Source organism: Parus major, chromosome 4, assembly GCF_001522545.3.
Source record: "Parus major isolate Abel chromosome 4, Parus_major1.1, whole genome shotgun sequence".
Lineage (NCBI taxonomy): Eukaryota > Metazoa > Chordata > Aves > Passeriformes > Paridae > Parus > Parus major.
In genome coordinates this window covers 57240150-57267839 of record NC_031771.1, presented here as the reverse complement: position 1 = coordinate 57267839, position 27690 = coordinate 57240150, and the positions used below count along the sequence as shown (strand labels likewise).

The window sequence follows — 27690 nt, the reverse complement described above, 5'->3', positions numbered from 1 at the left end:
AATTATGTAGGTTATAGGTGGGATTGATAATAAGTAGCATTTTAAAATGGCACAGCTAGTTATTTGCAAATGTTGGCTCACAAATTTGCATTGTGCTACAAATTTAGAGCAGAGTTTTGCTAATCTTTCTCGTGTGAACTGACCTACTTAAGTCCGTGGTGTGCTAATATTTGCCACACAGTAAGGATTTGGCTCATAATCTTAGGGAAAGCATTTGCATGCACACTGGGAATATTGTCTAGGGTTTTTCTTAAAGGCTTCCTCCTCATTCCATTCTTCCTTACGAGATTCTTTTTAACTTAAAAATAAGAAGAACAGCGTAAGTGTGATTTGACCCAGATCTGATGCCTAAGGAAGTTGTCTGTGAACCTCTCTAATGGTGAGTGGAGGAAATAATGTCTGGATGGGAGCTACAATTTTGACTTCACAAAAAAATGTCCACTTTGCTCCTAGGAAAAATGAAAACACCTCTAGCTGCTTAAATTACACCTAACAAATAACCAGTGTAGGCTCTAAATGACAGACCATAGAAACTGTAAATTTTGAAAAAATAAAGGACAGCTATTGATGAGTTTACATGGAAGAGCAGGAACAACAAGGCCAGAATTCTCTCAACATCTTGGTCACATAAATGTAGAGGTATTTACAAAGACAATGGTACCAGTGTTTTTTTTTACAGACTGTCAGTGTGACTTTTTTGAGATTGTACTCATCATTTGAATAATTTCTGTATTCATTTTCTGTGTATTTGCAGGTAGAAGTTTTTCCTCTGTTGATGTTCCTACTCAGACGTGTTGCTTAATTTTTGGCATCAAATGCCCTGCAAGGTGACATTTCTTGCGGTTTTAGGAGTCATCACAGTAATAGCTTCTTAGTGTTACCTTCACAGAGCAAACCACACTCTGTAATACATCAGGAACAAAAGGAAGGCTAAGGAGAACCTCCGTTCTGTATTGGATGCAGGGGGAAACAAGAGCAACAAAGAATGAGGAAAAAGATGAAGTATTTTATGCCTTCTTTGCCTCAGTCTTTAACAGCAAGGCCAGTTCTTGGGTATCCAGTCCCTTGAGCTGGAAGACAAGGATGGGGAGCAGAATGAAGCCCCCGTAGTCCAAGAGGAAGTGATCAGTGATGTGCTACACCACTTAGACACACACAAATCTATGGGGTTGGATGGGATCCAGCTGAGGGGACTGAGGGAGCTGGTGCAAGTGCTCACTGAGGCACCTTCCATCATCTACCAGCAGCCCTGGCTATCAGGGAGGAGTGGGTCCCAGTTGACTGGAGGTCAGCAAATGTGAAGCCCATCTATCTAGTGGGTCAGAAGGAGGATCCAGGGAACCAGAGTGCTGTCAGCCTGCCCTCAGTGCCAAGGAAGGTCATAGAGCAGGTCACTCTGAGCAACATCACACACACATGCAGGACAATCAGGGGATCCCACCCAGCCTGCACAAGTTCATGAAGGGCAGGTCCTGCTTGACCCAGTTCATCTCATGCTGTGGTGAAGTGACCCTCTTAGTGGATGAGGGAAAGCCTGTGGATGTTGCCTAGATAAACTTTAGTAAAGCCTTTGACACAGTTTGCCACAACATTCTCCTGGAGAAACTGGCAGCTCTTTGCTCGGAGATGGGTGTGTTCTTTTCTGGGTAAAATCTGGCTGGATGGCTGAGCCCAGGGAGTGGTGGTAAATGGAGTTACAGCTAGCTGGCAGCTGATTGCCAGTGCAGTTTTTGATTTGCTGGGTGGCAGGAAGGCTTTACAAGGGGATCTGGACAGACGTTTGTAAGGCCAGGCAGTTTGCACAAATGCTGAAGGGAGGTGCCTTCTTGACCCAGAATGGTGTAACTTGTGTTAATCAGTTGAGAGTAAAATGGCTGTTGTAGTCTTTGCCAAGGACTTTGGCAGAGTTGGGATTTTGTGTGCAGTGTGTTATGCTCTCAAAATCCAAGGTGAGAACATAATATGTCAAGGAAGGTCAAAATAAACCAGCTGCATCACGTGGATTAGAACCATTTTGTCCAAACTAAATATCAGTATTTGCAAGGCCTCCTTCCTCTTTTCTGAAGAGGATAGGGAAAATACTGCAGAGCTACCAGTACTGGTACAGTAGTGACTGTCAGCTGTCAATGCAGAAATAACATTTCTAGTATTGTCACTGCCTAAACCCACATACATGTAAAATATGTTTCATACAGGTTCAAGTACTGAATAACTTCTCTTACTTTCTCACCTGCTCAAATGTGAAGATTTTACAATATTTACTTGCTAGGCTGGAGATGGTTCTGTCTTATTTTTCCTCTATTAATGAGAAGAAAAGCTGATTCTATTGCTATTCTTCTTTCCCCCCTAGCCTGGCTTCATCCTGAAATTAGATGTGTATCCCTAAGCAGATTTTTTTCTACTTTTTTCAAAGTCACATGCCAATTTATAGGAATAACAGGGTACTTGGATCAAGAGCTGTATGTTCTAGTTCATTAGAAAGAAAGAAAAACAAACACAAAAACCCAATAAAAATTCATGCAGTGTTACACAAAATGCCATAGTAATGCTGACAACCAAATTGTACTTTCCATGTTCAATTCCAGGGCCTAAAGCACAAGATTCTCTCTCCTCTATTGGTTTTGTGGTCGTGGACTCCCTTAGCATGCTGTAGTGGTGGTTTGGTATACAGCCATTTGTTTTCTATTCAAATATTTAAAATTCAGTGGTGCTTACCTTTTCTGAATGCATACTTTCTGCAGCAAACAGTTTGTGATTTATTGAATAGAAACCAAAAGCTAAAGGAAACTGCTTGTCTGTTCAGTTGAAAGAAATTTGCTGTTATATAAAACATCAAGCATTTGGACTAAAGAGCAAGCTTTATTTTATAATGCAAGTGAGTAATTTTCCGCCTCTACTTATTTTCATATTTCTGAGTATATGTATTTCAATGCTGCTTTCCAAGGTGATGGGATAAAGCACTAAAAGAGTATCAGGTCTGAGAAAATCAATGACCTGCAAACATTCCCTTTGTCCAGCTTTTCTTTCCTGTACAGGGAAGCCAGAGAGGTTGTTTTTAAATACTTTGTAATTTTACGTGTATCTAAAAAACTGGGGGTATAAAAGATAAGTAACAGTTATTTTATGTTATGTCCTCCGAACGGTTGCCTGGCCTCTGACGAATCCTGTGGCACAGGCAGACATTTGGCAATTTCGGTAATATTTATAGAGGCTGACATTGAACGACTGTTGCTTTTGCTGCAGATGACAGCACGACTAGCACAAAATCGCGGCCGCGTGTTCGTGTGCGGTACGTGTCGATTCAAACGCGTTCAATCAGCTTGAAGTTTCTTCTCCCTCATCCCCTCCCTCAGTTTCTCTCCTTGCCCATCTCCCCGGCAGAAGAGCCGGAATAATTAGCTGCAGTGTCATTTTTCACTTTTCTCCATGCAGATGCGGCGCGGCTGGGGCGGGCGGGGAGGGGCCAGGCTGATGCAGCAGGGCCGTGTGACAGCAGCGGCGCGACCCGCTGCGCTCCGGGCGGCTCCCGCTGCAGCCGCGCCGCAACTCTGCCACAAGTGCCTCTGCTCCCTCAGCTCCCTGCTGCCTTTCTGCAGCCCTCATTCCTCCGAGCCGTTTCTCCCCCTCCGGCTTTCTCTCCCGCTATTCTTCTTCCCATTTTTCTCCCTTCTTTTTTCCCCCCCCCCCGCCCCTTCCCCCCAATCTGTGCTGCCTCAATAGCTCTCATTATGCTGTGCTCAGTGGCCCGGTGTGTTCCCCGCCTCTGCTAGGCAGTGGCAGCATGGATGGTGCTCTTGTGACGACCTCTGCTGATGCTATCAGTCCACTGCGGATAGGCATGCTGAGTAATCCTGCTGTAAATGGGCGAGGACACGGACACACGGAAAATTAACCACAGCTTTCTGCGAGACCACAACTATGTGACTGAAGGTAACATAAATACTGTCGTTTTTCTCTTCTTGCATTGCATGTTCTATGCCAGGAATGCACTGTCATGTTTGGAGATGTAGGCTGTTCGTTTTTTTCTTTTTTTAAACAGGGGAAATTTCATGGCAATTTTTCTGTGGGATGTAGCAACAGAATCTGTCTGAATTTGCTAAATCCCAAAGACATTCTATCATGCTACAGCTGTATATGAAACTACACGGGCTGGAGAAGGTCTTGCATTGTGCTGAGTTTCTGCTAGTGAGGTGTGCAGCACCTGGCATTGAATGCACAGTAGCTGCAGTGTAGAAGATTGGAAGCACTTAATTACTTAAAAAAAAAGAAAAAAGAAAAAAGAAAGGTTTGAGAGCACCAAAGTAAGAGAAATAGTCTGTAAAGTTAACTGTTTGCTGGTGTAATGAAGGGTATGCATCTCATTTTGGTAATTATATCCTGAGCATTACAGACATTGCTCAGTTGATTGTTCCCTAGAGAACTGTATACATTTAGAAGGCATTTAGGAGGGATATGTAAGCATCGTCTTTTGAAATGCTGCTGCCTTCTTTCCATCCCCTGTGTCTGTGCAAGGTACATGAGAAAAGGCACCTTCATTTTCAATCATTCAGTGACTTGCAGGTTATTACATAAAAAGGAATTTTCATGCAGGTGACATACATTAAATGCTAATGGAATTTACCTTGAGAACGCGAAATGCTTGGGTCAGGTACTGGTCTGTATTTCCTTGCCAGAAAGTTGGTTTAAGAGTAGGCCATTTTAAGATTGATTGAAGAGCAGAAATATGTTAGTAGGTGCTTGACTTTGCAAATATATTTGTATGTGCAGTTTTAACAGCACTTTTCAGCAGCAGAAACAGTAACTCAGTGCAGGCTTATATAATATGAACATACTTAACATCAGGGTCAACCAATACTCCTTGAGACACAGTCTCCAGATTCTGTCGTCATTTGATCAATGCTCAGTCACTTAATACTCCCATGCTGCATCCTGAAACGTGATCAGCTGATGCTCTCTTGCTTATTGATGATTTGAATTGTTTTAGATTGGAGAAAACAGTAGGATTTGTCATACTGGGATCACAAGGCAGATTTTTCAGAAGAAAAATCAAAAATGCTGTGTACTGTAACTGTTACCAGTGACTGCTGTAATTGCTTGCTAATCTTGCCTCTAGGACATTCTTTGCACTCTGGTTCATGCTTTGGTGCATTTTCAAATTTTTTTTTGAAGTTATGGTTAATGGTTTTTTTCAGAATGATGATTTATGTTTTGAGATGTGGTCACCTGTTTGAAGAAACTTTGTTGAAATTTGTAAATTCATGCCTTGGATTCTGTAAAATGCACAGTATAATTTCTGCAGTGTACTTGATACATGGTGTATTTCAGATGTGCAGCTATGTTAAAAATTGAATTTTCAAGTCTCTCTGTAATCTGAGGAAAATAATTCTTTGTGGATTTTGCAAATCCATAGTCTCCTCTTTTATATATCATGAGTGTTCTAAAAATTAGATGGAGATTTTTAGTATTTTTTGTGACACTGCTGGGGCAAGTGTTAGATTTTTCTCACGTTTTGTCTTCACTTGATACTTGGATCATAAGTTCTGGATGTTCTTCTGTCATTGCACATGGAGGGGCTTGTCTGGAATGGGTCAAAATACAATTTGAATATCAGTGCTGACCTGTATTATATTTTTCCTGTAATCAGAAGTCATAATGAAATATGTTGGCATCTGTTCTTGAAATTTTCAGTAGCAAAGTGTTAGTTTTTCATCTCGGACTAGTGTAATTCTCATTGGGAATGCAGAGTGTAATAGAATTCTTCACATCTGTTATATCTGACATTGCCACACCTTTTAAAAGATCTTGGAAATCATGAGGGAATGGATTTATCCGTGAAATTTTTCCAAGGAGACCTTCAGCTCAAAGAGGAGCATCGCGAATTTTAATTTCTCATTGATACACTTTGTTTAAAGTGCATAATGAATACATTAGTTAAACTCGTGCTTAAAATGTGCTTTGTTTGTTCTTCTGTGGGATTTTGTATTTTTTTTTGTTTAAAGATTTGGCTCCAAGAAAGAACTTTAAGACTTCTTATCTGTAAAGGCCTGTAGTCCTTTCACAGGCCTTGTCTTTGGTCCTGTGACATGTTAAGCCCAGTATGTAGCAACAATAGAAAGGGAATAATGTGTTACCTTGTTATACTTCTTTGGGGTCCAATCCAAGTTTTTCTCTGGCTTTCGTAATCCACAGTTTAAAATGAAAAAATGCTTTATGTTGTCTAGTGTAGTAGAGAAATTACAAATTCATTGTTGTTCATGAATAACCAGAATTTTATCTCATTTTCAGAGCATTAAAATCTTGGTAAGTGGTGTCCTCTGTCCTTGATATTCCATGCAGCAGACTAAATTAATTTACAAAAGGAGGTATTTCTAACCCTTATATGTACTTTCTTTCTGTAACTATTCACTGAGGAAAGTAAAGCCAGCAATCATCATGAAGATGAGGGTTAACTATAGCATTGTTTTACTTCTCTTCCTGTTTTGCTTTTTCACTGATTTAAAAACAGTCCAGTCAGATGACATATGAATTCAGGGTGTAGGAAAGCCGTGAGCCAAATCTGATTTGCTCTGCTCTCTCTAGTGGACTGAATGTGTTTCTAACAAAACTACTTGCCTGAGCAAAGTCAAATTTCATCTCTTTGATAGGTCATTATTTTCTAACATTGGGATTATCTGTAACAAATGTGGATTTACCTTGATAATGGAAAATTGAATTGGTTTTTAAATCTCAAATTTTTTTTATTTGTTATTATGTATGACAACAGTGGCCCTGGTTCTCCTGTTGCATATGCACAACTACAATATGGCATTAAAACAAGCAGAACATGAATAGTTTTTAATTCAAAGTCTTTAAAATTACGTTACAGTTGCACTATGGAAAAAGGTGATTTAATTCCAGCTGCAACATACAGTAAATTTTTCAATGATCACTTTTAAAAGTAGTTTTTTAAGCAAAGTGCTTTAATTTCAGTTGTTTGTATGAGGAAAATAGAAAAGGTCTGGTAAGACTTGTAAAGAAAGAGAGAAAAAAAATCTGAGGGTTAGAAAATGTGAGCTGGGAGGAAAGATTGAACTTCTTTGCAAAGGTGGTGAAACACTGGGATATATTGCCTAGGGACCCTGTCTAAGTTTCATCACTGAAGTTTTTAAAAGAAGGTGACATAGATGTCTGTAAGAAGTGACAAGGGGATAGCTGAACCTCCCGTGGGGCAGAGGAATGGACTAGATGACCTCTGAGATCTGTTCAGGCTTGTGATTCATTGCAGAGCTGTGTTTTATCTTAATTGCCTTTGCACCACAGCTGTGGGAACAAGCTGCCCAGGAGGTGTTGGGTCAGTAAAATGTGTTATTTCCACAGCAGCTGTAGGAGGACTGAAGAGAGAGGAGAGGCATGGGAAGAGAAGATTGGTTGGAGGGGAGAAATGTGATCCTTCATTACTGTACAGAGTCTGTTGGGGCAAGAAAATTGTGGGTTGGGGGAAGGGGGGATAACAGGCTCCTGTGCTTTAGCAGGCAGAGGATGTCCTTCAGTCCTAGAGGTCCCCTGATGTTACCTGTGCTTAAGATTAACGGTGAGACTGACAGGACTGCTGATACACTTGGTTGTCTCAGGGCCTTGGGATCAGCCACACAGGATCTGGTTGAGCACAGTGAATTGCCTGGTATGGTTGCTGTATTCCAGGCAGGGACAAAAAGTTGCAGAATCAATGGTGCCACTCTCTTACTGAACTGCCAGGTTATTTCAGTTACTCTGTATTTTACTCATTTAACAATTAACAGAAGTAATGAACAAAATTCACTATTCTTTCCAAACTGTATTAAAGGATGTGTTTCACCTCCATGATCCCTAATTTGTTTGGAGAAATGCTTCTCTGGTGGGTGAAAGCATATTGCAGGTTTCATGCAGACAAGTCTAGCATATGAATTGATCCCTGCCTTTTTATGGAATATCTCTGTTTTGGGAAGGAATAAAAAGTTGTTTATGCTTCCAGTTTCTGGAGAGACACAGGTTCCTCCCTTGGTCTAGGCCTGCAAATGGAGCCAGCAGAGTTGCAGTAGGGCAGAAGGTAGCCTGCACTATCTAGTCATTTTTATGGCTGAATTGTGTCATTTGGTTCCATATGGCTTAACTTCTGTGAAAAAGTTAGTCATGTTAATAGTGTATTAATGTCCTCAAATATGATGTTTGAAGAATAATGAGAATTAGCATTGCAGTATATAGCATATTGAATCAGAACCATGTGAAATGTTTATTATAGAGGATAAAGGAACCCTTTCTTTTCTTAATGATTTTAAAGAAAAGTCCTCTGCAGATAATGAAAACAGATATTGGGACCTTTTTTTTGCCTTAATGAGAGAAGTTAGTATCTCTCTTCTTCAGTAATGAAAATTATAAGAAATTATCAATTTTCATCTGCCAAAAATAAATTTATTTATGAACGTTTCTTTCATAAACATTTCAAATATAATTTGAATTAGACCTTAATACCTGAGGTATTAATTGGATGACTATAATAAACAAGTACCACTCTGCTGGCTCAGGCTTACCATTGGTCAGTCTACTTCACTGATTCCTACTTATTAAGAAAAGTCCAAATGGTAACTTTTCCTCTCACCCTCCAGCAATTCAGGATTTATGTTGTGAATACTGATGATTTTAATCTTTTTACAGAACTCATTTAGAAACAGAATTACCCTGGAAATTATTGCTCATTCTTAGTCTAGCTGCTTGTGTTATTTCTTTTTTTCCATGAGTCGAGTGTGAATAGGAGTAAACCTTGTTAAAGCATAACTTTGCCCCTTGTTACACAGCATATAGTTATGTCTTTCTGTGCATGGATTTGGTTCTTTTATTCACACTGATATTCAGATGAATGTTGTGGATAGCCTTGAAGATTTGGATTAATAAGGTTTATTCCATCCAAGTGATGTTGCTGACTTTGTAATCTCTATTCATGCAGCTTAGTAGGGTGAAGCCATGGAGGCAGAGCTGGAGCGTTGCTGTCACGCTGGCTTGCGCTGCACTCCCATCCATTTGCTCACTCACTCAAACCTGCAGCTGGATGTGGGGTTCAGCATCCAGGAAAATCAAGCATTGATACTGCTTGAAGCTTGGACCTGCACAGCACAGATATTTAAGGCAATGTCTGTATGGGTGACGTGGGCCAGCAATTCATTCCAACAATCCCAGAAAAGGCAGTATAGATTTAGCCAGAGAGAATTGCACTGTCAGCAGCACTTGTCATGATGCAGTACCAGCTACACGTTCCAAGTCCTCCATTCATACTACATTTATTAGGCTCATAATATTGTTGTCTCTATTTTGCTTGCCAGATGTAGAAGAAGGTTTTATGAAGAAATCATAAATCAGGATTGGGGTTAGGATGACCCTAGGTTGATCCTAGGCTGGGACTTCGGAGTTTCTTATTTTGCTGTTCCCAGCATTTCCAAAGAGCAGGAGCATGTTAGTATTAATTTGTTACTGCCTCCTCAAAAGACCTGCCTCTCCAAGGAGGAGGTTATTTTTAAGGACTGGTTGTTAGATCATCCTAAGAGGGCACTTCCAGCCACTCTGAGCTGCAGGACATGTTTTAAAGGCATGCGGTTAACTTGGTTTGGATCTTCATTTAATGTCATGTTCTCCACATGACAGTTATTCACCAGTGTCACATGTGCCTTTAAAGCTTTACCAAGTGTGATTAGGCTGGGCTGCAATCTTCCTGTTTGCAAAGAAATAAATCTCCCATGTTGGATCACTGGTTTTGGTGGGTTGCCCTTAGGGACTGATAGCAACCTTGTCTCTATTTGCGTGCATGTGTAATCAGCAGATGATCCTACACTCACTATCTAGATAATAAATGTATTTCATTGCTGTATAGTGCAAGAGATCCTGGAGAAGTGAATAAGATGTATTAACAAAAGGAAAGAACCATCTAGAATATTAGCTAAAGCCAAGCTCCTTCCATGACAGTGACAACAAGGAGCTGAAAAAGAACATACTTGCACCAATCTGGAGCTTTTTCAGGTGCCAGCAGACTAGAAACAATATAAATAGAAATGCTTACAGTATATTTAACTATATAACTGTTATATGTAATAGATTGAGCTACATATAAGCCTTAAAAACAGAAGTTCAGGACATGAACTGTGCAATGTGTGTGTAAGATAAAACACAGGCATAGAAATATGATCCATGCAGGCTTGCTGTCTCGGCCAGATTTTTTTCTAATTGAACCAGACAGTTTAAAAGTATTGAATGATGTAAAACTAAACAACATTGTGCAAGTAGAGTCAGTGTCATTGTTTACCATGGGAGCAGTTTATTTAGTGTATGTATCATTATGAAAACTGTATTTAGCAGTATATTTTCTACATGTTTTCCATGTAAACCTCAGGTATCTCAGCAATGCATCATATATTTAAATGGTGGATTTAGAGAATGTAGATGTTGCTCTTGCATCAGTTTAAAATGTGAAACACTATACAATAACACTGAATATTTTATAATGAAGAAGAGCTGACTGACTGTTGTTATCAACCATAAAAAGGTAATCCATCCTGTTTATGTTGTGTTACTACATCATTACTAATTGTATCCTTGAAACTTTCCATCCACGGTTTATTTAGTCACCATGGTAAGGCTTTGTCTCAAGGACTGTATGCTGGGAGAACACAAAGTATTTGCAGGCTAACCTCAGTGTAATTTCAGCCTAATTTCCCTGTGGCCAGGGAAAGGTAACCTCAGAAAATTAGATAAAGTTATAATGGGGACATTTGGGATTTTTTAAACAAGAAAGGGTTTAAAATGAACTTGCCATGTTGAGGCACTTTCCTGATCAACTATTTCCATAGTTCTCCGGTTAATGCTAAGTTTGCCCTTAGTCAAGAATGTGGTCTATTTTGCTGGCTCCTGGTGAAAGTTCCCCAATTATTTACCAAGAACAAAAGCCCCACTGAGCAAAGCAGCTTTATATGTGGTAAGAGAGTTTCTTTTCTCAGCAGTGTTACCTTGGTGAAAAGCACTTGTTCCTGTTTTTATTATTGCTTTAATTCAAATAAAAGCAGACTTTTATTTCATTTCCTAGTGAAAGACAAATAATAAAAATGTACATTAAGAGATCTGATTCCTAATAAAATCTCAGCATGACATGCCATGCAGTTCGGTGACTTTTGTGAATTATTAATATGACAGGGTTTGGGATCTGTACTGTTAAATATAGCAGTGTTTGTTTCTTTCCTATTCACTGATCCATCTGCTGCAAAAAAGAGAAGAACAGGATGCAGACATCTGTATTATGATGATATTTATGTGTCTTACTTAGAGTACAGAAGAAAGTAAAAGACTAAGAGTTGGTTTATTATTCTTTAGTTCAACTTAAGTCTGATTAGCATTTAGTTACTGTTAGCATACATCTTCCTGTTTGCAGTACTTTTGTCATTTGTGTGACTCAGATTTGCAAATAGTCAATGACTGTACAAAATAACATCATTTGCGTAAATTCTGAGGTTAATGCTGCCTGTGGTAGTACTGTTTGCATTAAAGACAGCCATAACATGCTCTACCAGTTTCTGGGTCAGTTTCTAGTAGAAATAAAGATCATCAGAGTTGAATTAAAAGTAAGTGATTGTTTATTTCCTTCTCTCAATTTTTAATGACTCCATATTATTTCTCCTTGTTCTAAGATGCTAAATAAATAAACATTTCAAATACAAACAAAAAATAGTTTTCAAGCAATGAGCTGGTCACCAGTTACCAATAATTCATTTCTAAACTTTCATCCAGTCAACATCATGTTGTACTGTTTGAGAGGTTCCAAGTAATGATAAAAACTGCATGAGGTCTTTAATTAGTGTACAGCTTTAAATCAGGACGTGTCTGTTATTATGTCATAAATAATTTCTGATAGAATGCCTTTATTTCTACATTATGCTGTGATAAAAATAAAACTTCACCTAATAAATTCAATACTAATAATAATTAATTAGAAAATCAACAAATAGGCACAGTGGGCTGGTGAGTGTAGGCCTGAATTGACTGCTAAGGTAGCACGTGAAACTTTGTCATGCTGCATATTAATTTGACACCCTGCTTGATTTGGTATCTTTTATTGCTGCATGCAGATCTGTGATATGGGAATAACCAGTACAAGATGAAGTCAGATGTGTATTCTGTAGTCTTCTTTTTAATGGAAGATTTAGGTCAAGTATATTCTGTTTAATCAGCAGTGAAGCTCAAAGCAGAATTCACATATGCAGTCTCTTTGAAATAGGTAGATGTGAATTATTACATCTTACAGAATTTCCTGGAATGCCTTACTAAGAGTCAAGTCATATGGATGATGGTTATTCTCATTGCTCAGGTACAATATGAATATAATTCTGTGCACTTGTAACACAAGTGTATGCTACACTCAGAGTTTTGTGGATGACTGGTGTGTCTGTATTCCTCCCAGCTGCTATGCTTGAAATGTGAATCTACAAGTCCTGGGACGGCTATGGCCAAGTTTCAGCACTGGGAGACAGTAAGAGCTGGTATGTAGGGCACTGTCCTTCAGGTCCTATGAAATTCACAGGCTGTTTCAGTGTGTGACAGTGCTGGTCAGGGGAGTGCACATTGTCTCTGACTGGAGCAAAACTTCCTTTACACCATGGTGTGAGAAGCAGTGTCCTTGAATTTCTGATTTTCATCTGTGGTGGTGATGAACTGCAGCTTTCTGAAAAACTGTTTCCTTGAATGTGGATTTTATTTTCCATGCTTAAGTGTGTCATTACTTGATAGATAGCCATTTCTGTGCTTCCACATGCATTTCTGAAAAATGAGGAAAATAGAGCACAGGCCTTTTGTGTTGGTAAGTAAATGTTACAAATGTTGCTAGTTTAAAACAAATAAGTTGCATCTTTCAGAAGTTATGATATTGCAAATCAGCCAATTATATTAAAACTTCAAGATTTACTAGCTGCAAGAATTCACGCTACATCCAAGCAGAGGGGTTTAGTTGCCTTGACTTTGAGCTGTGGTGCAGAAATTACTGCTGAATGTGATTTTTACATAATACAAACAGCCATCTCTTTGTTGTGTTGATTTTTCCCATTTCTTTGTTGAAAATTGTTATACTGAAAATATATTTTATTTTTTCGTATCTGCGGTTGGAGCCACTCCCATCGCATGGGAGGTAGAGCAGAGGGGAAGAGGCTCTGATTAGCCCAGCAACCTAGGCTTCTTCAGAAAATGTCAGCAAACTTGGCCTGGTTTACATTTCTCCCTTGCTGGCAGGGAGGGAACCAGCACAGCTGCTCACTCCTGAGAGCAGGGGGGACCATGGGCAGTGCTGTCTTCTGCTGGTGCAAAGTTGCCATCTGTCACCAGAGTCCTGTTCCTGCTGCCTGTGACCTGCTCAGTGTGCACCAGTTTGGGCAGTGTGGTGAAGACTTCCAGAGCAGTGAAGATTACTGCTGTGCTCCTTCAAAACCACCTTGTGATAAGGCTTTTGCAATGGTTATGCACCAGGAGGTGCATTTTCTCCCAGAAGGAAGGGAGGAAATACAAAGTATATTGAAAAATGTCTGTCAGCTATCCTGGATGTACCTGGGAAATGGTAGTAATAGCAGCAATGTTAAATGTGAAAGCAGAAAGCTTTGATGCTTCTGCATTATAAATAATTACTAAGAAAGGCGATTGCCAGTGTGGAGAGTTGCTTGCAGAGGGATTAATTTCTGATTGTTAAATGTAAGTATATTTAGACAGAAAATTATTTTTGTTCCTGAAAGCCAGGGAGTTGTTGTAAATGGGAAGAATTAGCAATTTGGACTCCACAGAACAAACACCAGCCTGGTTATTACAGATGAGACTTGATGGATGTAGTTATATTGAGGTTAGCACAGGAAGCTATTCCTATGTTTTACATTTTAATGGCTGAGCTCCGTCATTTTATTGTTAGCTGTTGAATTTACACAGTTTTCTTGAAAAACTACTTAGTTTGGCAGTCTTCTTTTCTGAAATGTTGCAAATATTTCAAAGCCCTTAATATCCCTCTTGCTAAGTCACCTTTGATCCAAAAATCTTCATTGTGAAATTTGTGCACATGGGCACAGACATATTCTAACACAATAACAGAATCCAAATAATTGAAATTGAGGAAAGGAATAAAGGAGCTTACCAGATAGGAGTCTCCTATACTTTGCCTTTGGTAGTTTTGCACTGCAGTCCAGAAACTGTGACTCCAAAATCTGAGATTTGTTGTGTAAGTGAAGCCCCACAGGATTTTGGAAGGCAACATATATTAAGGAAATAGTGCTAATCCTGCAAGTTTAAAATAAATACAAGTAGCTAGATGAGATTTGACTACATGTGACGGCAAGAGATACCCAAACATTTTAACTAGGACATGCCATTATAGGTAGAACCTTACATTGAGTGTCCTACACAGTTCACGCAAACTTGAACATGTTTTTTTCACATAAAAATAGTAACTTAACCAGTTTACACATCCTGGACAAGGAACTTGTTAAAGTCTTAAGCTTGTAAGTATTTTAAGATCTTTTACCTCACAGATAGCTGTCAGACTGGCTATCAGATAGTCTTTTTTGCCCCAGTCTGATTCTCAGATCCAGTAACATACCACACTTGAAGAACTGGAAGAAGGCTACGTTGATCAGTTCTTATAGTTCAAAATTTGGGCTGAAGCTAAAATACATCTGTTCCCCTAGATGTCTGACATGGGCTGAAGACTGGAAATTGTGTAAGAAAACATGAATATTTTTTTACTAAATATCTGACAGGAGTAATTAACATTTTCCCCTGGTTCACACAGCCTTCTATCCAGGCAACAGATGGGTAACCCTAACTCTTAAACCTAATGGTCTGTCTTGAAGTTCCTTTTCATGTGCTTCTGGTATATGTCTTTATACTGCTAAAGTTCTTTGATTTCCTTTTGGCCACTTTCCAGAGCATCTTTTAATTTCTTTTGTGAAATTTCCATGCCAGCTTTAATTTCTGCCAGAAGGCAACTGTTCCATCTCAGTTTAAGCAGGACCCTAAAGCTTTAAATTCTCAGAATTTCTCTTTCTGGAAGTAATACGCCCTGCTCAGACTTCAGAGACATCAAGAATATGTAGATCCAAGCACTGCTGGGGAGAGGAATAAGGACACAGAATTCCTTCCTTGACTACAGTTATTCCCTTTCCATTTGCTGCTCGACTTGATTGTAGTGATAATTCAGCTTTTATCTGCAGCACTTTTTATCTGCAGCACTTGCTGCTGTTTGAGTTCCAGGAATCTTTATTTAAAAAAAAAAAAAAAAGAGGGAGTCCAGCCAAAACCACAACTCATTAGGTACTCTTTGCCAAGTTCTTTCTGCTCTGTGTATTGAATCTTGTGAGGGGCAAGACCTGGAAGCGTCACTTAGTACCATTCTTTCACTGTCATTAAATGACATGGATATGACTCAAAATCATTTTGGACCTGATAAATTGATTTGCGGATGATCTTAAGGTGTAGGGGGAAAGTCTTTTCTAGTTTGAAGAGGCCCTCCTTCTGCACCACTGTACTGAGAAGGTGTTTTTGGGGGTAGGTCTGGCAGCCTTCTTGGGTAAGGTCCCAGTTAAATATGTTAATATCAACAGACCTGGTTGAAGGACAGGGTCAGGATTTTATCATGTTATCATAAGGGAAAAGCAAATGGTGTTTCCTCTTTGTTACTTGTTATGACTCACCCCTGAGGGCGAGGGTGGCTGAGGTTCTTGTTAATAGATCTCTTGCAGCAGATTAGAATGAAATGACACTGAATGACTGTTTTTTATATTTATATATAATATATATTTATGTAGGGATGAATTTAGAATAACGTGCTTGCCATGGAAAGGAGGTATGTAGGCATTTTGGTTATTATCTATCTGTAGTAATATAACAGTACTAAGGTACAAAAATAGCACTTCAGAAAATATATAAGGGAAAGAAAGAATGAGAAGAAAAGGATATGAGTAGATAGTGGAGAGGAAAGATACCACCACCCATCTAGCAAGGAGACTTGATTGTTGTTATTTGTTGTCTGTTGGTTGAAGTGGTGATCTTCATCTTTATCAGATGGGAGTGGGGGAAGCCCCCAAAACACAAAGTTCAGTGGGTTAATAAATGTTCAGACATGCATATGTCATACACCTCCTCCCTTTCTGAAGTAACACTGCGGATCACATGCAGTCCTCTGGTGGAAGGCCCCCAAAATTAGTCAGGGGGTATTCTGAGGGTCTTTGATAGTCTGTGACACCTTCTAAAACATGACAGAGGCTTCTCATGCCAGTGTGTTTGAGCCACTTGTGCCCATCAGAAGAGATGAAAACTTCAGGCCTCTGTGTGAATGCCCTGGTCCTTCCCCAGGGAGTTGTACAACTGAGCCTGTTATCTAAGAGTGATAAAAAGCATTACCCCACCTCTGCAGGGTCTGCTTCTTGCCTGCCTTTTCCCTTACATGGCTCAAAATCCAGCTTGTAGCCTCTGCTGGTGGGTGCTCACCCCCTCTGCACCTGGGCTGTGACCTTGCAGAGCCAACCTTGGCAGGGCACCCACTGCTGCTGCAAATGGCTGATTGTTTGAGTCACCATTAACATTTCAGTCTCTCATGACATCCTACTATAGAAATGGTAGTGACTAAATAATAGAAAATTTTATTTTAATTATATTTTTTTACTCTGGTAAATTAAAAAAAACTGAGATGGGCTACCTAGGTTTTTAGGACACTGAGATTACTGTACATGTTTCTGTTAAACAGCAATGTCATCTTTGAAATCCTGACAAGTTGTTAACAGCCTTTGTGTAATTGTGATTTAGTGTCTAATGAAGTCTGTTGAGAACCTGCCACTGTCTGGAGCAGAATTGGATCCAGCTGCATGACTTTGCATGGCTGTACTCTATGTACATATTGTAAGTCCAGAAAAAAAAATAAATATAGAAACCACATATTTTGTTTGTGCTTTGAGTCATTTTAATCTTACAGAATTATAGAATGGCTTGGGTTGGAAGAGACCTTATAGACACTTTCCACTAGACCAGGTTGCTAAAAGCCCCATCCAAGCTGGCCTTGAACACTTTCAAGGAAAATACACAGAAGATACAGCTTCTCTGGGCAACCTGTTCCAGTGTCTCACCTCTACATCTATTCTGCATTTATGTGTCTACTCATCTGTCTTAATCTCTGCATCTATTTCTTCTACTTTGTAAAGTAGCCTTAGTTACTTTTGTCTTCAGTACTACATTGTATTGTGCGGGGATGTGGGTTATAACTCCTGGTGCTGGAAGAGCTTTTTTTGAAGAGTTTATCTCAGTGTTCACCAAAAACCTTTCTGGTCATTTAAGTGTGCTGAATCTTCAGAGATTCAGTACTATTGCTGACTTTGTTCTTTAGGACAGCAGTAGGTGATGATGAAAATGTGGCTGAAGTCCATCTACCATATTCAGAATTCTTAGAATCTACAAAGCTTAGCTTTTCCTACTGTCAAGAAATGTAAGTACATTTTACAGTTTAGCACAAAAATTTCTGGGAACTAAAATTATGGGAATTTGTTAGTCTTCTTAGGGTTTGCTGCGATTCTCTTCATCAGTAAACCATATGCTGTCCTTTAGCCAAAAGAACAGATTTTCTGTAGCTACTATAACTATTTAGAGTTATCATTTTGTTCATTTGCATAATGAGTTAGGAAATCTACTTGGAAATTCTCATGCATAATATGATTTATTAAATTAAAGGTTAAATTTATCCAGTTGAATACTATGACCTTAATACTGTCTTTGAAAGTTTTCTTAGGAGTTTAATGCATTCAGATTTATACTAACTTAAGTATAACCCATTTATTTTTCTTTGACCTTTTTGTGTGCTATATGATTTACTCATGCTGCTTATTGTTTTCTTTTAAATATTGTTAAGTCTTTTCTTGAAGCAAAACTGCTCTCCAGATTTTGTCTTGGAGGTAATTTGCTCCAGGCTACTTTTTAACTTTCTGAAATCAAAGTAATTGCAGTTCAGGTTTTAATTGTATGTCTTTTTCTCCTTTTCAAGATTATGCAGCCTGGACACATCACTTTGTTTTTTAAAGGGCTGATAAATGTGTCTAAGTTGTATTAATTTATGTGGCAATAGAATTCAAATTAATGCTTACCAGAAGATCTTTTAATGCATGAGTAGTATGAAAGGTATAATTAAATCTCTCTGAAAAAAAGATTACAGGATATTTCATGAATGTCAGTAACATAGTTTTAGCCCTTAAATAATTTTTCTTTTTTACAGGTACTTTTTAGGGTTGTGTCTACCAGAACCTTAAAAATGTATGTCTTAAGAAAACAGTAATTTTTTCCCCTTCATTTGCCCATTTGGGTTTGTGCTAATTTTTTAGGTTCATATTTTCCTCCTAAATTGCACTTTTACAGATTCCAGAAAGTTCACAGTGTCATAATGGCACAGAGGGGTTTTTGAGCTGTGTGCAGAACATTTAGGTAAACATTTAAACTGATGAGGAGTCTTCCTGTAGTTGGCGATTCCTGTTAAGAGTATCTCGAAGTTCCTTGATTGAGGACAGACCTGGAAGATTAACCCACTATAAAGGAAGAGACTGTGGCTGAAGAATTTGCACAGTTTCATTTTTTGGGAGAAAAAATGTGTGCCACATGCAGAATTACTTGCTTCAATTAATCAGTCTCAAAATAATGGTGAACTTGGTCATAATCTGGTTCAGTCACTTATGGAAGAGCATTGAATTCTGACTGCTCAACATGTAGCCCCATCAGGGATGAGTGATTTCCCGTAATTCTGGCCACTTTCTTCCTAGAGTTGGGCCAGCATGTGGTTTGCTGATGTCAAGCCACTATTGATTCATATTCAGCCTAGCATCCAGAATGACCACAGGTCCTTTACAGAGAGTTGCTTTTCTGAAAGTCTGAAGCTCTTCTGCTCCAAGTGCAGAATTTTGCACCTCTTGCTGAACCTCCTGAAGCTACTTTTTTCTTTTTTTTTTTTTTTTCCATTTCTTGCCTTTTCTTAGTTTGCAACTTGGAGGTGATGCACTGAGTTTGTAATGTTAGTTATCACTGTGGATGTTTTAGATTGTTTTAGATGTCTTGCAGTCCACAGTGCACAGTGAACATACCCTACTCTTGGCTTGCACCAGAGTGAATTTTCTGTATGTTTTTTGATGAATCAATGTTCATTTTTGGCTACCACCAGCTGCCAAGATTGTCTGAAATATACCAAATAGCCTTAGGCATTTCTGCTTCAAGAAAGACTTGTTGATTCTTTTCTTAGTGCAAAAGATGGCATTTTTATCTGATATCTCAAATAGCAATGGTGGAAATTATATTTAGTGTGCAGTGAACTTGAAAAAAATCAATATTATTTTTAGCTTGCATTAAAAAATCATAGGTTTTTAGCAAAACCATACTGTGTTCTATATTGAAAATGCCATTTTCCTTTTTCTGTGGAGACTATCCATTAAAGTTCAGGTACCAGCAGTATTATTTCTGGATGCTGGGATTTAAGCAAGGGCTCTGTAACAGATGTCTGACATGATTCAGCTGCAGGTACAAAAGGTTTTGTTTTATTTTATTTTGCCAGCTGTAGGTTGGTTGGAGAGACCCAGGTGGGGCTACAGTCCTCTCACCTTCAGGGAATGGGAAAGCTTTTATGTTCAAGCACCTCCTGAATGTTGTCACTCGGGAATCCACTGGATTCATTCATGTCAAAGCCCACACAATGCACTGCTCACCATTTCTTTTTCCAGGTCATGGAGACTTGAAAGGTGGCTTTTTTTAATTTTTCAAAGGGAAGATGAACTGTAGAAAAACCAATGATTTCTATAGGACTCAGAGGAAAGTTTCTGGCAGAGGTGTTAAGTCAGTCTGGGAGTTGTATAAGAGTTCTTGTATGCACAATAGATTCTACATGGGATTTAAACAAGGAGGGAGAAGAGGTATCCTAGCTTGGATTTGGTGGCAGGATGCATCTTCATCCTAGAAATTGCATGTGCTTTCTGTGATGGAAGAGCTTTCTGTTTGAATTGGACTAATCTCTGGAACGTATATCTTCCTTTAGATAAAGCTGTTTTCTTTTTTTATTCCATGAATTACTCTCCCAGACAGGGAAACTGATCCTACCTATTAGAAATATCCCATATGGTTCAAGTGCCTCTTGAAGTGCTTGGTGTACATAGGTCAGTGCAGACTGTAGGAGGCTGGAGAACAGTGTGGGGAGAAAATAGGGATGATGTAAGCGAAGGAAAGGCTCTTTGTAGCATTTAATGCATTAGGTGTTTGTTTTTGAACACTTAAGACTTTTTTTTTTAAAATAAATGTATGGTACCCTCAAAATGTGAGAACCATAGCAAGGTTATCTTTGTGGATTACTAGAGTAAAGAAACAAAAATCCACACAGTGACCAATTCAGGTCTTGCTTTCAATTGTAGAGGTTCCCCTTCCCAAGTTTTAGTATTTACCAGTTTGCATTTCAGTGAAAGCAAATGTATTAGGAGTTCTAGTCCTTTCAGTGATTATCAGAAGATATTGCCAAATAATTCCAAGTATTTGAATTCTCTTCTCTAGAGATCTGATCATTACTATCAATGCATTGTTACTGTAATATTTAAATTATTCATGTGTCATGACCTTTTGGGAACTCTGAGAGGGCTTCAGGCAACACATAAAACCCAAGGTGTCAGTTTCTTTTCATTTTGCTTCTTTCTAATATTCATTGTTTTTCTCACACAAAGAAAAGGAGCATATTTACTAAAATTCCTGTTAATGCTGAGAGTAATCACTCTCTTAGAAGGTGAACAGGACATTGACCTGTAGTGCCCAGAACAGAATTAATCAGTCCTATTTATTTGAGCCAACCTGCTGTATCTTATTTTATATTTAAATATACTGGATTTATTAAATATGGTATTACATATATGACCAATTGTTATTATTTCTCTTGGAGATTTCTTTCAAATATTTTTGCAAAATCTGTTTAGAGTCATAGCCCATAGACAGCTGTAATTATACTCCAATTAGCAGATACTGAGAGACACAAACTATTTCACTGCTTTGAAGGGGTTAGTATGTTGGAAACTGGGAACTTTAGAGAAAAGAAGTATGCAGTTGCAAATTAAAAAAAAGAAAAGGAAGAGGAAGACAGGCTGCCCAGCATTTTGTTAAAGGAAGTGATGCATGAGTCTGTTTTGCCCAAATAAGAAGTGAACAATTCTGTTTACCCCTATATTTACTCTTCAGTTGAAGTAATAGATGCAGTACAAGTGTATGAGGGTTTTTTGGGTTAGGTTTTATTTCCTTAGTAGAGTTGTTTTGCTATATTATAATCATGTTTTTCCTGTCTTCTTTTCCATGCTTTTCAGCAGTTCTGAATTATGTATAAAGCTCACTTGTATAGGCTTTGTCTTGTCTTTCAGGTCACCTGCAAGATTAACATTGCTGTTGACCAAAGTTAAGCAAATGCAATGAAGGCTGGTATTTTTCCAATTAATTATTGGAAATTGTTCCTGCCTGTGAACATCAGTATTCAGTGCACACTCATACCAGAATAAAGTGGTTGGTCATTAGCGCCCAGTCCTCGTTGTCTAAACTTGATACTTCTTGAAGGAAAACCACTACAGTGCTCCTGAAAGATACAGAGATCACTTTTGGAACAAACACACTTGTTTTAGTAGAGCTTTAGAGAGTTTCTTTGGAAATTGAAAACATTGCATTCATCACCAGGGTCAAAAGGATGATTTATTCATGTGTTTCAGATAGGGTTATTTTTGTGTCTGTCCCTCTAATGGACTGCACTTTGGGATATACAAATCTTTTGAATGTGTCATACTAAAAAAACTAAATGGTGGCTGAAAACTGTTGTCCCAGCTGGAAATCATGGGAACTGTGGAAAGTTTCCTTTTCTCTTTTAAAAAGGAAAGAAGTCTTTGTTAGGATTGATTCATGTGATAATCCTATGTAGATTAATGTGGAAATTTAAAAAAAAAAAGAGTGCCTGTATGGAATGGGTTGGACAGGAGGAGCAAAATAACTGTTCCTCTGTTAGGTAATTCATATAGTAGTGGTTTCTGTAAAGGAAATGTTTAAAGAGCAGAAAACTGCCATTTTGAAAAGTAGGTAGAAGGGAGAGCTACTCAATGGTTATTTGTTTGTGTTAGAGTTGAGATATTATTTTAAATATGATTTCCTTATTTTATTTAGGTTGTCTTGTTATGTTGGTTCTCAATGGCATATCTCAGCTTGCTGCATAGGTAACTGGCAAGAGCATCATCAATCAGCTCATGAACCAAAGAATCCAGCTTGCTGCAAATGGAGCTCCATGGAAGATGTGAAAGTAATCCAAATACTTCTGTAGAAAATGGGGGTTCTTCAGCACACCTCAAAATGTACTCGCTCAAATCAGGCATTTTCAAATTAATTACTTTTTCCGTCACTTATAACATGGAAGGTGCTGTCTGACAGCCCTGGAAATTAAGTCCTCTATTTCTCCACAGGACAGGTATAGCAAGGGCAGCAGCAATGCAAGCTTCCCCACACTGTCCTGCCAATGTTCCTCAGCCCAGTTCTGAAGAAGTCACTTCTGGAGGTGAGTGGGTGGAAGAGTCTCTGTGTGTGCAGAGGCTGCTGCAGGGCAGTGGTTCCTGCAGGACAGGCTGTTGGATGGAGGCTGGCCCCTTGTCTTGAGTGAACCACCAGTCCTGAACAGACAATCAGTTTATGTATCATAAAGCGGCGTGGGCTGGATTCGTTGAGGTTGCACTATTCTGCTTGAGTGTTGTCACATTTTGATATTTCTTTGTGGTTGGATGGCACCTGTACATTTCTTTTTTCTTTTTACACTGTTTTGTTGTTAAAGACTTTGTCAATGCTTCACGTACACGTCTCTGAAGTGGCATGTAAGTAACTGAATGCAGCCTGGTTGTAAATGTGGGACAGAAAAGCAGTTACTGGTGGCAGCCCAGTGTACAAGAGGGGCTGTAGGGCACTAGACCAGGAGGCATGCTTTGAAATGCACCAGAAACTGATAAGAAAGTGTATGTTGGTTTCCAGTATCTAAAAGAACAATTAGGTTTCTGTTGCAAAGCCGTATCTTAACCATTTCTCTTTCCATAATTACTATGTAATTTAGATATTAACATCAATTAAGATGGTAAACTAATGTTCTTTTTTAGATTATTTTACAATTAATGAAATCTGCCTAGCTACAGCTAGACGTGCAACATTCTACACTATATGAAAATAAAGAGTATGTATGTATTGCAATTACAATATATAGTAGTCATCCAAACCAGAAATATGTGATAAATTATGTGAGAGGAATTAATGACTGATGCAAGTTTTCAGAATAACAATAATGAGTGCTTACCAGTTTGGCAAATTGATTCTCCTATGCATTCCTGGAGTTACTTCAGCACTACATAGTTCAAATACAATGAGAAGTATTCTGTTCAGAAGTATTCTTCAGACAAATTTACATCTCTTAAACACAGAAATAAATCTGAGAAAATGGGAAACAAGGGCTTAACAAGGCTGTTAGGTCATGGTGAATTACTTTTCTAGTTTCAAATACTGTGTGAAGGATTTGCAATGCTTTGATTGTCATTTGTAGTTGAGGCCCTTAAGTCTGTTTAACTCTGTTTCTATGGCTGTTTGTAAACAGGTGTGATAACAAGAGACTGTAGTACAGTTCAATAACTGTATGAATTTAATCTTGTTCCTGTCTGTTTCCATGAGATCAGAGAGTAAGAGTTAATTTTCCTAGTCAAAGTAGACTTCCTAAAGGGATTTCTTAATTTTTTAACTTTAAAGGATATGTGTAAGAATTGTACTCATTCTGCATACAGCTAAAACAGTTCCTGACTTTTAATTTTTTTTTAACATTTTTTCAGGTAGCAGGAGCTATGGACTTGCATTCATAATTAAAATTAATGACAAAGTCCTGTTGACAAGTCATTTGAGACTGATCCACAAAGTGGAGAACAATTTGAGGATCCTTGTCATGAGAATTCATGGCACTAGGACATTTGCTAATAAGTCACATTACTTAATGTTTTTATGGTGCCAATAAATCATGTGGATTTTATTTTTTCTTTTCCAGTTCTTTTGAATTCAGTGCAGAGTGCTAATCTCTTACTGATGTTGACAAAGCTGTAGAGGGGTCCAGAGTTGGTCTCCCACACACCTGAAGCCCAGAACTTCAGCTCAAACCTCCCTCTCTGCCCTGGAAACCTTTAAAGATAATTATATATCTCGTCACAATTAAACCTTTTTTATAGTAGGCTTTATTTTAAATTCAAGGACAAAAATACATTTTCAGTACAAGCACAAAAGAATGGTCTTAGAGAGTGTTTTTGTCACACAGTATTTATTCACACCACATTCATCTTTCTGTCTCTGCATCTGCTTTCTGTGAATACTCATTAATACAGAGTCTGAATTTTTCTGTGTATTTACAGTGAATAGTGGTGATCTCAAGGAGCCCAATTGTTAACCAGCATATGGCCCAGAGCTCCTTCATCCAGGAGTCCTAACTTACACAAATCTGTTGTTTCTGCTGTGACTGCTTACATGAGAAGAGGCTTTGTGTTACATCGTAGTTACAGGTCCCTGTCTTCAGAGCTTCCACTTTATCAACTTGTCTTTACCTCCAGTTAAATCCTAGTGATTCTACAGCCTCCAAACTTCTGCCCAGGGACTGGGAGTAGAGGAAGGTTAAACCAGTCTTTCAAGAGTGTATATAAGTATTTTTCTGAAGATACAGCAAATTGGTTTGAGGCTTCAGGCTCAATTTACAAACTCCTTTTTTCACCAGCCACTAGATAACAGAGTTAAAGGGACATAGTCAGAATTTTGGATCAAGTGTCAGAAGAGAGGCTGTAAACAAGGAATAAGAAACACCTCAGGTTCTCATTGAATAATGTGTGGTCTTGGCACAGTTGGGAAATGCTCATGCTAAAATGTTGTTCCTTTTTTGACTTTCTGTCTGTGAAGATAACACAGATCTGTGTTTATAATAGATCCAGAAGGGAATTTGCTTATTCCCAGTCTTCTGAAGATACATCTTAAAAAGCCTTTCCCTGGCAGGTTCGGAGTTAAGGTGAAGTACATTGGTCTGTCTGTGATGATCTGTAAGGAACTGTGTAATCTCAGATTGTTCAAAAGGAAGTGTTTATTTGAGTATTTATTTCATGTGTCAGCAATGGACTTCTAAAAGTAAATTACTGAGATACAGCAGGAGAAAATGTCTTCTAATCAATGCCACTGGCATGTGTAAGTAAAAGGGAGACTGAAGTACAAAAGCTATCAGAAATGAAATCTCATTGCTCAACTATCAGGCTGTGCAACTGGTTTCACAGACTTGTCACATAATTATCTCAGGCTTCTATAATGTTACTGCTTAGAATTATTGGGACTCTAGGAAAGAATTTGTCACTTGTCTCTCTAGGTTTCATGAAGGACTAAGTTTTTACTGTCCATTAATCTTCAGGTTCACAGTTTTAGTCCAGCTGTTTGTGACAAGATGCCATGAGCAATGACCAGCAGTATAACAGAGTATATGAAAAATGCTTGGTTTTAAATTAGTTTAGTATTCTACAGCAATACTATGGCATCTGTAAAGATTTAAGTGTTGCCACACATGGAACTCATTGCAGAACCATTGCCATGAGCCCTTACAGGGCAGGGAATACATTTTTGTATGCACACATAAAACCAACCCTCCCCGTGTCTTTAGGTATTCTGGTGATGCGATGCAGGTAATATGTATTTATGGCAGACTCTGTGCAAGGAAAAAACAAGCAAATAGTCCCCCAAGTCCCACAACAACAATTTCACCCATTTAATTATTTTCTTTTGAGTGCCTAGAAAATTTAGGCCTACTGAAATTGCTTTTGAGAGTGTCACCTTTAATCTTGTTGCAGAGTATTTGAACTCACATGTTGAAAACAGTTCAACCGAAAAAATGCCGCTTAGACAGGATGAGATAGGCAGACAAAAAATGAAAGGTGATACAGAATGTAAGTCCTTTTTCAGGAGCCTTATGAGAATGCCATCTGATTATCATACTGACAACACAGGTAACCATCATTCTCTGCATTTCATAAAATCCTGACTCATAAATGAGCTGAGTTTTCACAAAGTCAAGCTATAATATCAACTACAAAACCCCATGGTTTTTGTATTTGTCATTCTTCAATTTCTAGGAAGCCTGATGAGATCTAATAGCTCAAGAGCATTGAGGCTGATAAAATCTAGATTTACTGTAAGTTTTTTCTACTTTAGTATGCAGCAAATGCAAAGTAAGCAGAGTAAACACTGAGACTCTAGAAATGTTAGGTTTTCTGGGGCAAAAGGAAGGTTTGTTTGCACTTAAATACTGTTTGCAGTTTCTTTCTTAGGCTCATCTACTGTGCATTTGGAGTTGATAATGAATTTCTCCTGCACTTTAATGGCTGTTGTGTTAGGAGGCTGTGGATTTTTGTATGTTTTCTTTTGCTTGATCAAATACTCTAGGCTGTTTCAGGGAGATGAAGCAAGCTAGGAAATGTGCTCTTTTATAAAAATATTTAAGAACATGCTTCAAGAAAAAGAGAACTCAATTTATTTTAAAGGACAGATGATCTTAAAAAGCACTTACATTTTAATCAATCCCTTAATTTATATTAATCTGTAATGAAAAAAAAAAAAACAACCCAGTGATTAAAATCCTAGGAAATTGATTTGAATTTACAAGCTGAGTTTTTAGCTGGAATTTAGAGGTTTTGCTGTAAAAATCTATCAGATCCTATCTGTGTGTTAAGTGCTGAATGACCTTTTGCCATTTATATTGCTCTGTGGTTTGTCAAAAGAAAAAGAGCTTAATTTGATAATTAAGTGGGAGAGAATGAGAAAATGTATTCTGGCAGTTTGTGACCAGGTTGGGAGTGCAATGTCCTGTTTGTTCTTTATGATGGAAGCAGTGGAGACAATGTAAGAATTACATTTATTCTGAATAGTAATTGATTTTTTAAATTTATTTTTAATTTGCAGGTTTTTGGTTTTTTTACTAGCATTTACACCAACATTATTGGAGAAAGGAGTCTCTGTACTAGTTTACTTAATTTTGTAAGAGTGCTGGAGGGAAGGCTGCCTATTTATGACAAGTAGAGCACAATGGGACAGTATTCTTTAACCTCCAGAACTATGAAAAAACATTGAGAAGAACTGATGTGTAATTGGAAAGAAACTTTAATTGTAAATAGTTTTTTTGGGGTTGTGTTTCTCTTAGGATGTTGGGTAGGTATTATTTTTGTTTATTTGAATTGAGGTTTTGGCTGCCAAGTTCTGAATGGTTGGGAATAGTTTGAAGGTCTGTTTGGAAGTAATTGATTCAGTATTGTCTCCTGCCCCACTTCTGCCTGCTGGCTGATGGACTGTGCTGTCCCCAGTGGTGCAGAGGATCCTGGGGGACCTCTGGGGGTTCTGTAGGCTGTAATCCATCAGATTAATGCTGATGCTGCTGCTTCCTTCCCTCCCCCTGCTTCCTTCTGCATCTCCCTCCCTATAAAATATCCTCCTGGCTAAAATCTTGAGCAGAAGAAAACTGATGTTATGGCATGTATATTTTGACTTTCCTGGTTTTACAGTTGACAAGTGCACTGTGAACTTGCTGCTTCTACCTTTGAGCCTGTAAGTATATGTATA

The 27690-nt window shown here is 38.4% G+C and overlaps 1 protein-coding gene across 4 annotated transcripts in view; it reads left to right on the top strand.

The window, feature by feature from the left end:
• Positions 1 to 3681: 3681 nt before the first annotated feature.
• Positions 3682 to 27690, top strand: part of PPP2R2C (protein phosphatase 2 regulatory subunit Bgamma) — a 132889-nt gene continuing 108880 nt past the window's right edge. For 2 of the 4 annotated variants that reach the window (XM_015625106.3, XM_015625103.2), the window contains exon 1: positions 3682 to 3930. Coding sequence is in view for 3 of the 4 variants with exons in the window: in XM_015625103.2 (XP_015480589.1) it covers positions 3861 to 3930 (70 nt within the window). In the remaining variant the exon portion in view is untranslated. Of the gene's footprint in view, positions 3931 to 22302; positions 22395 to 22502; positions 22595 to 27690 lie in introns of those variants that run through there. The other 2 variants (XM_015625104.2, XM_015625102.1) reach the window with 2 other exon arrangements.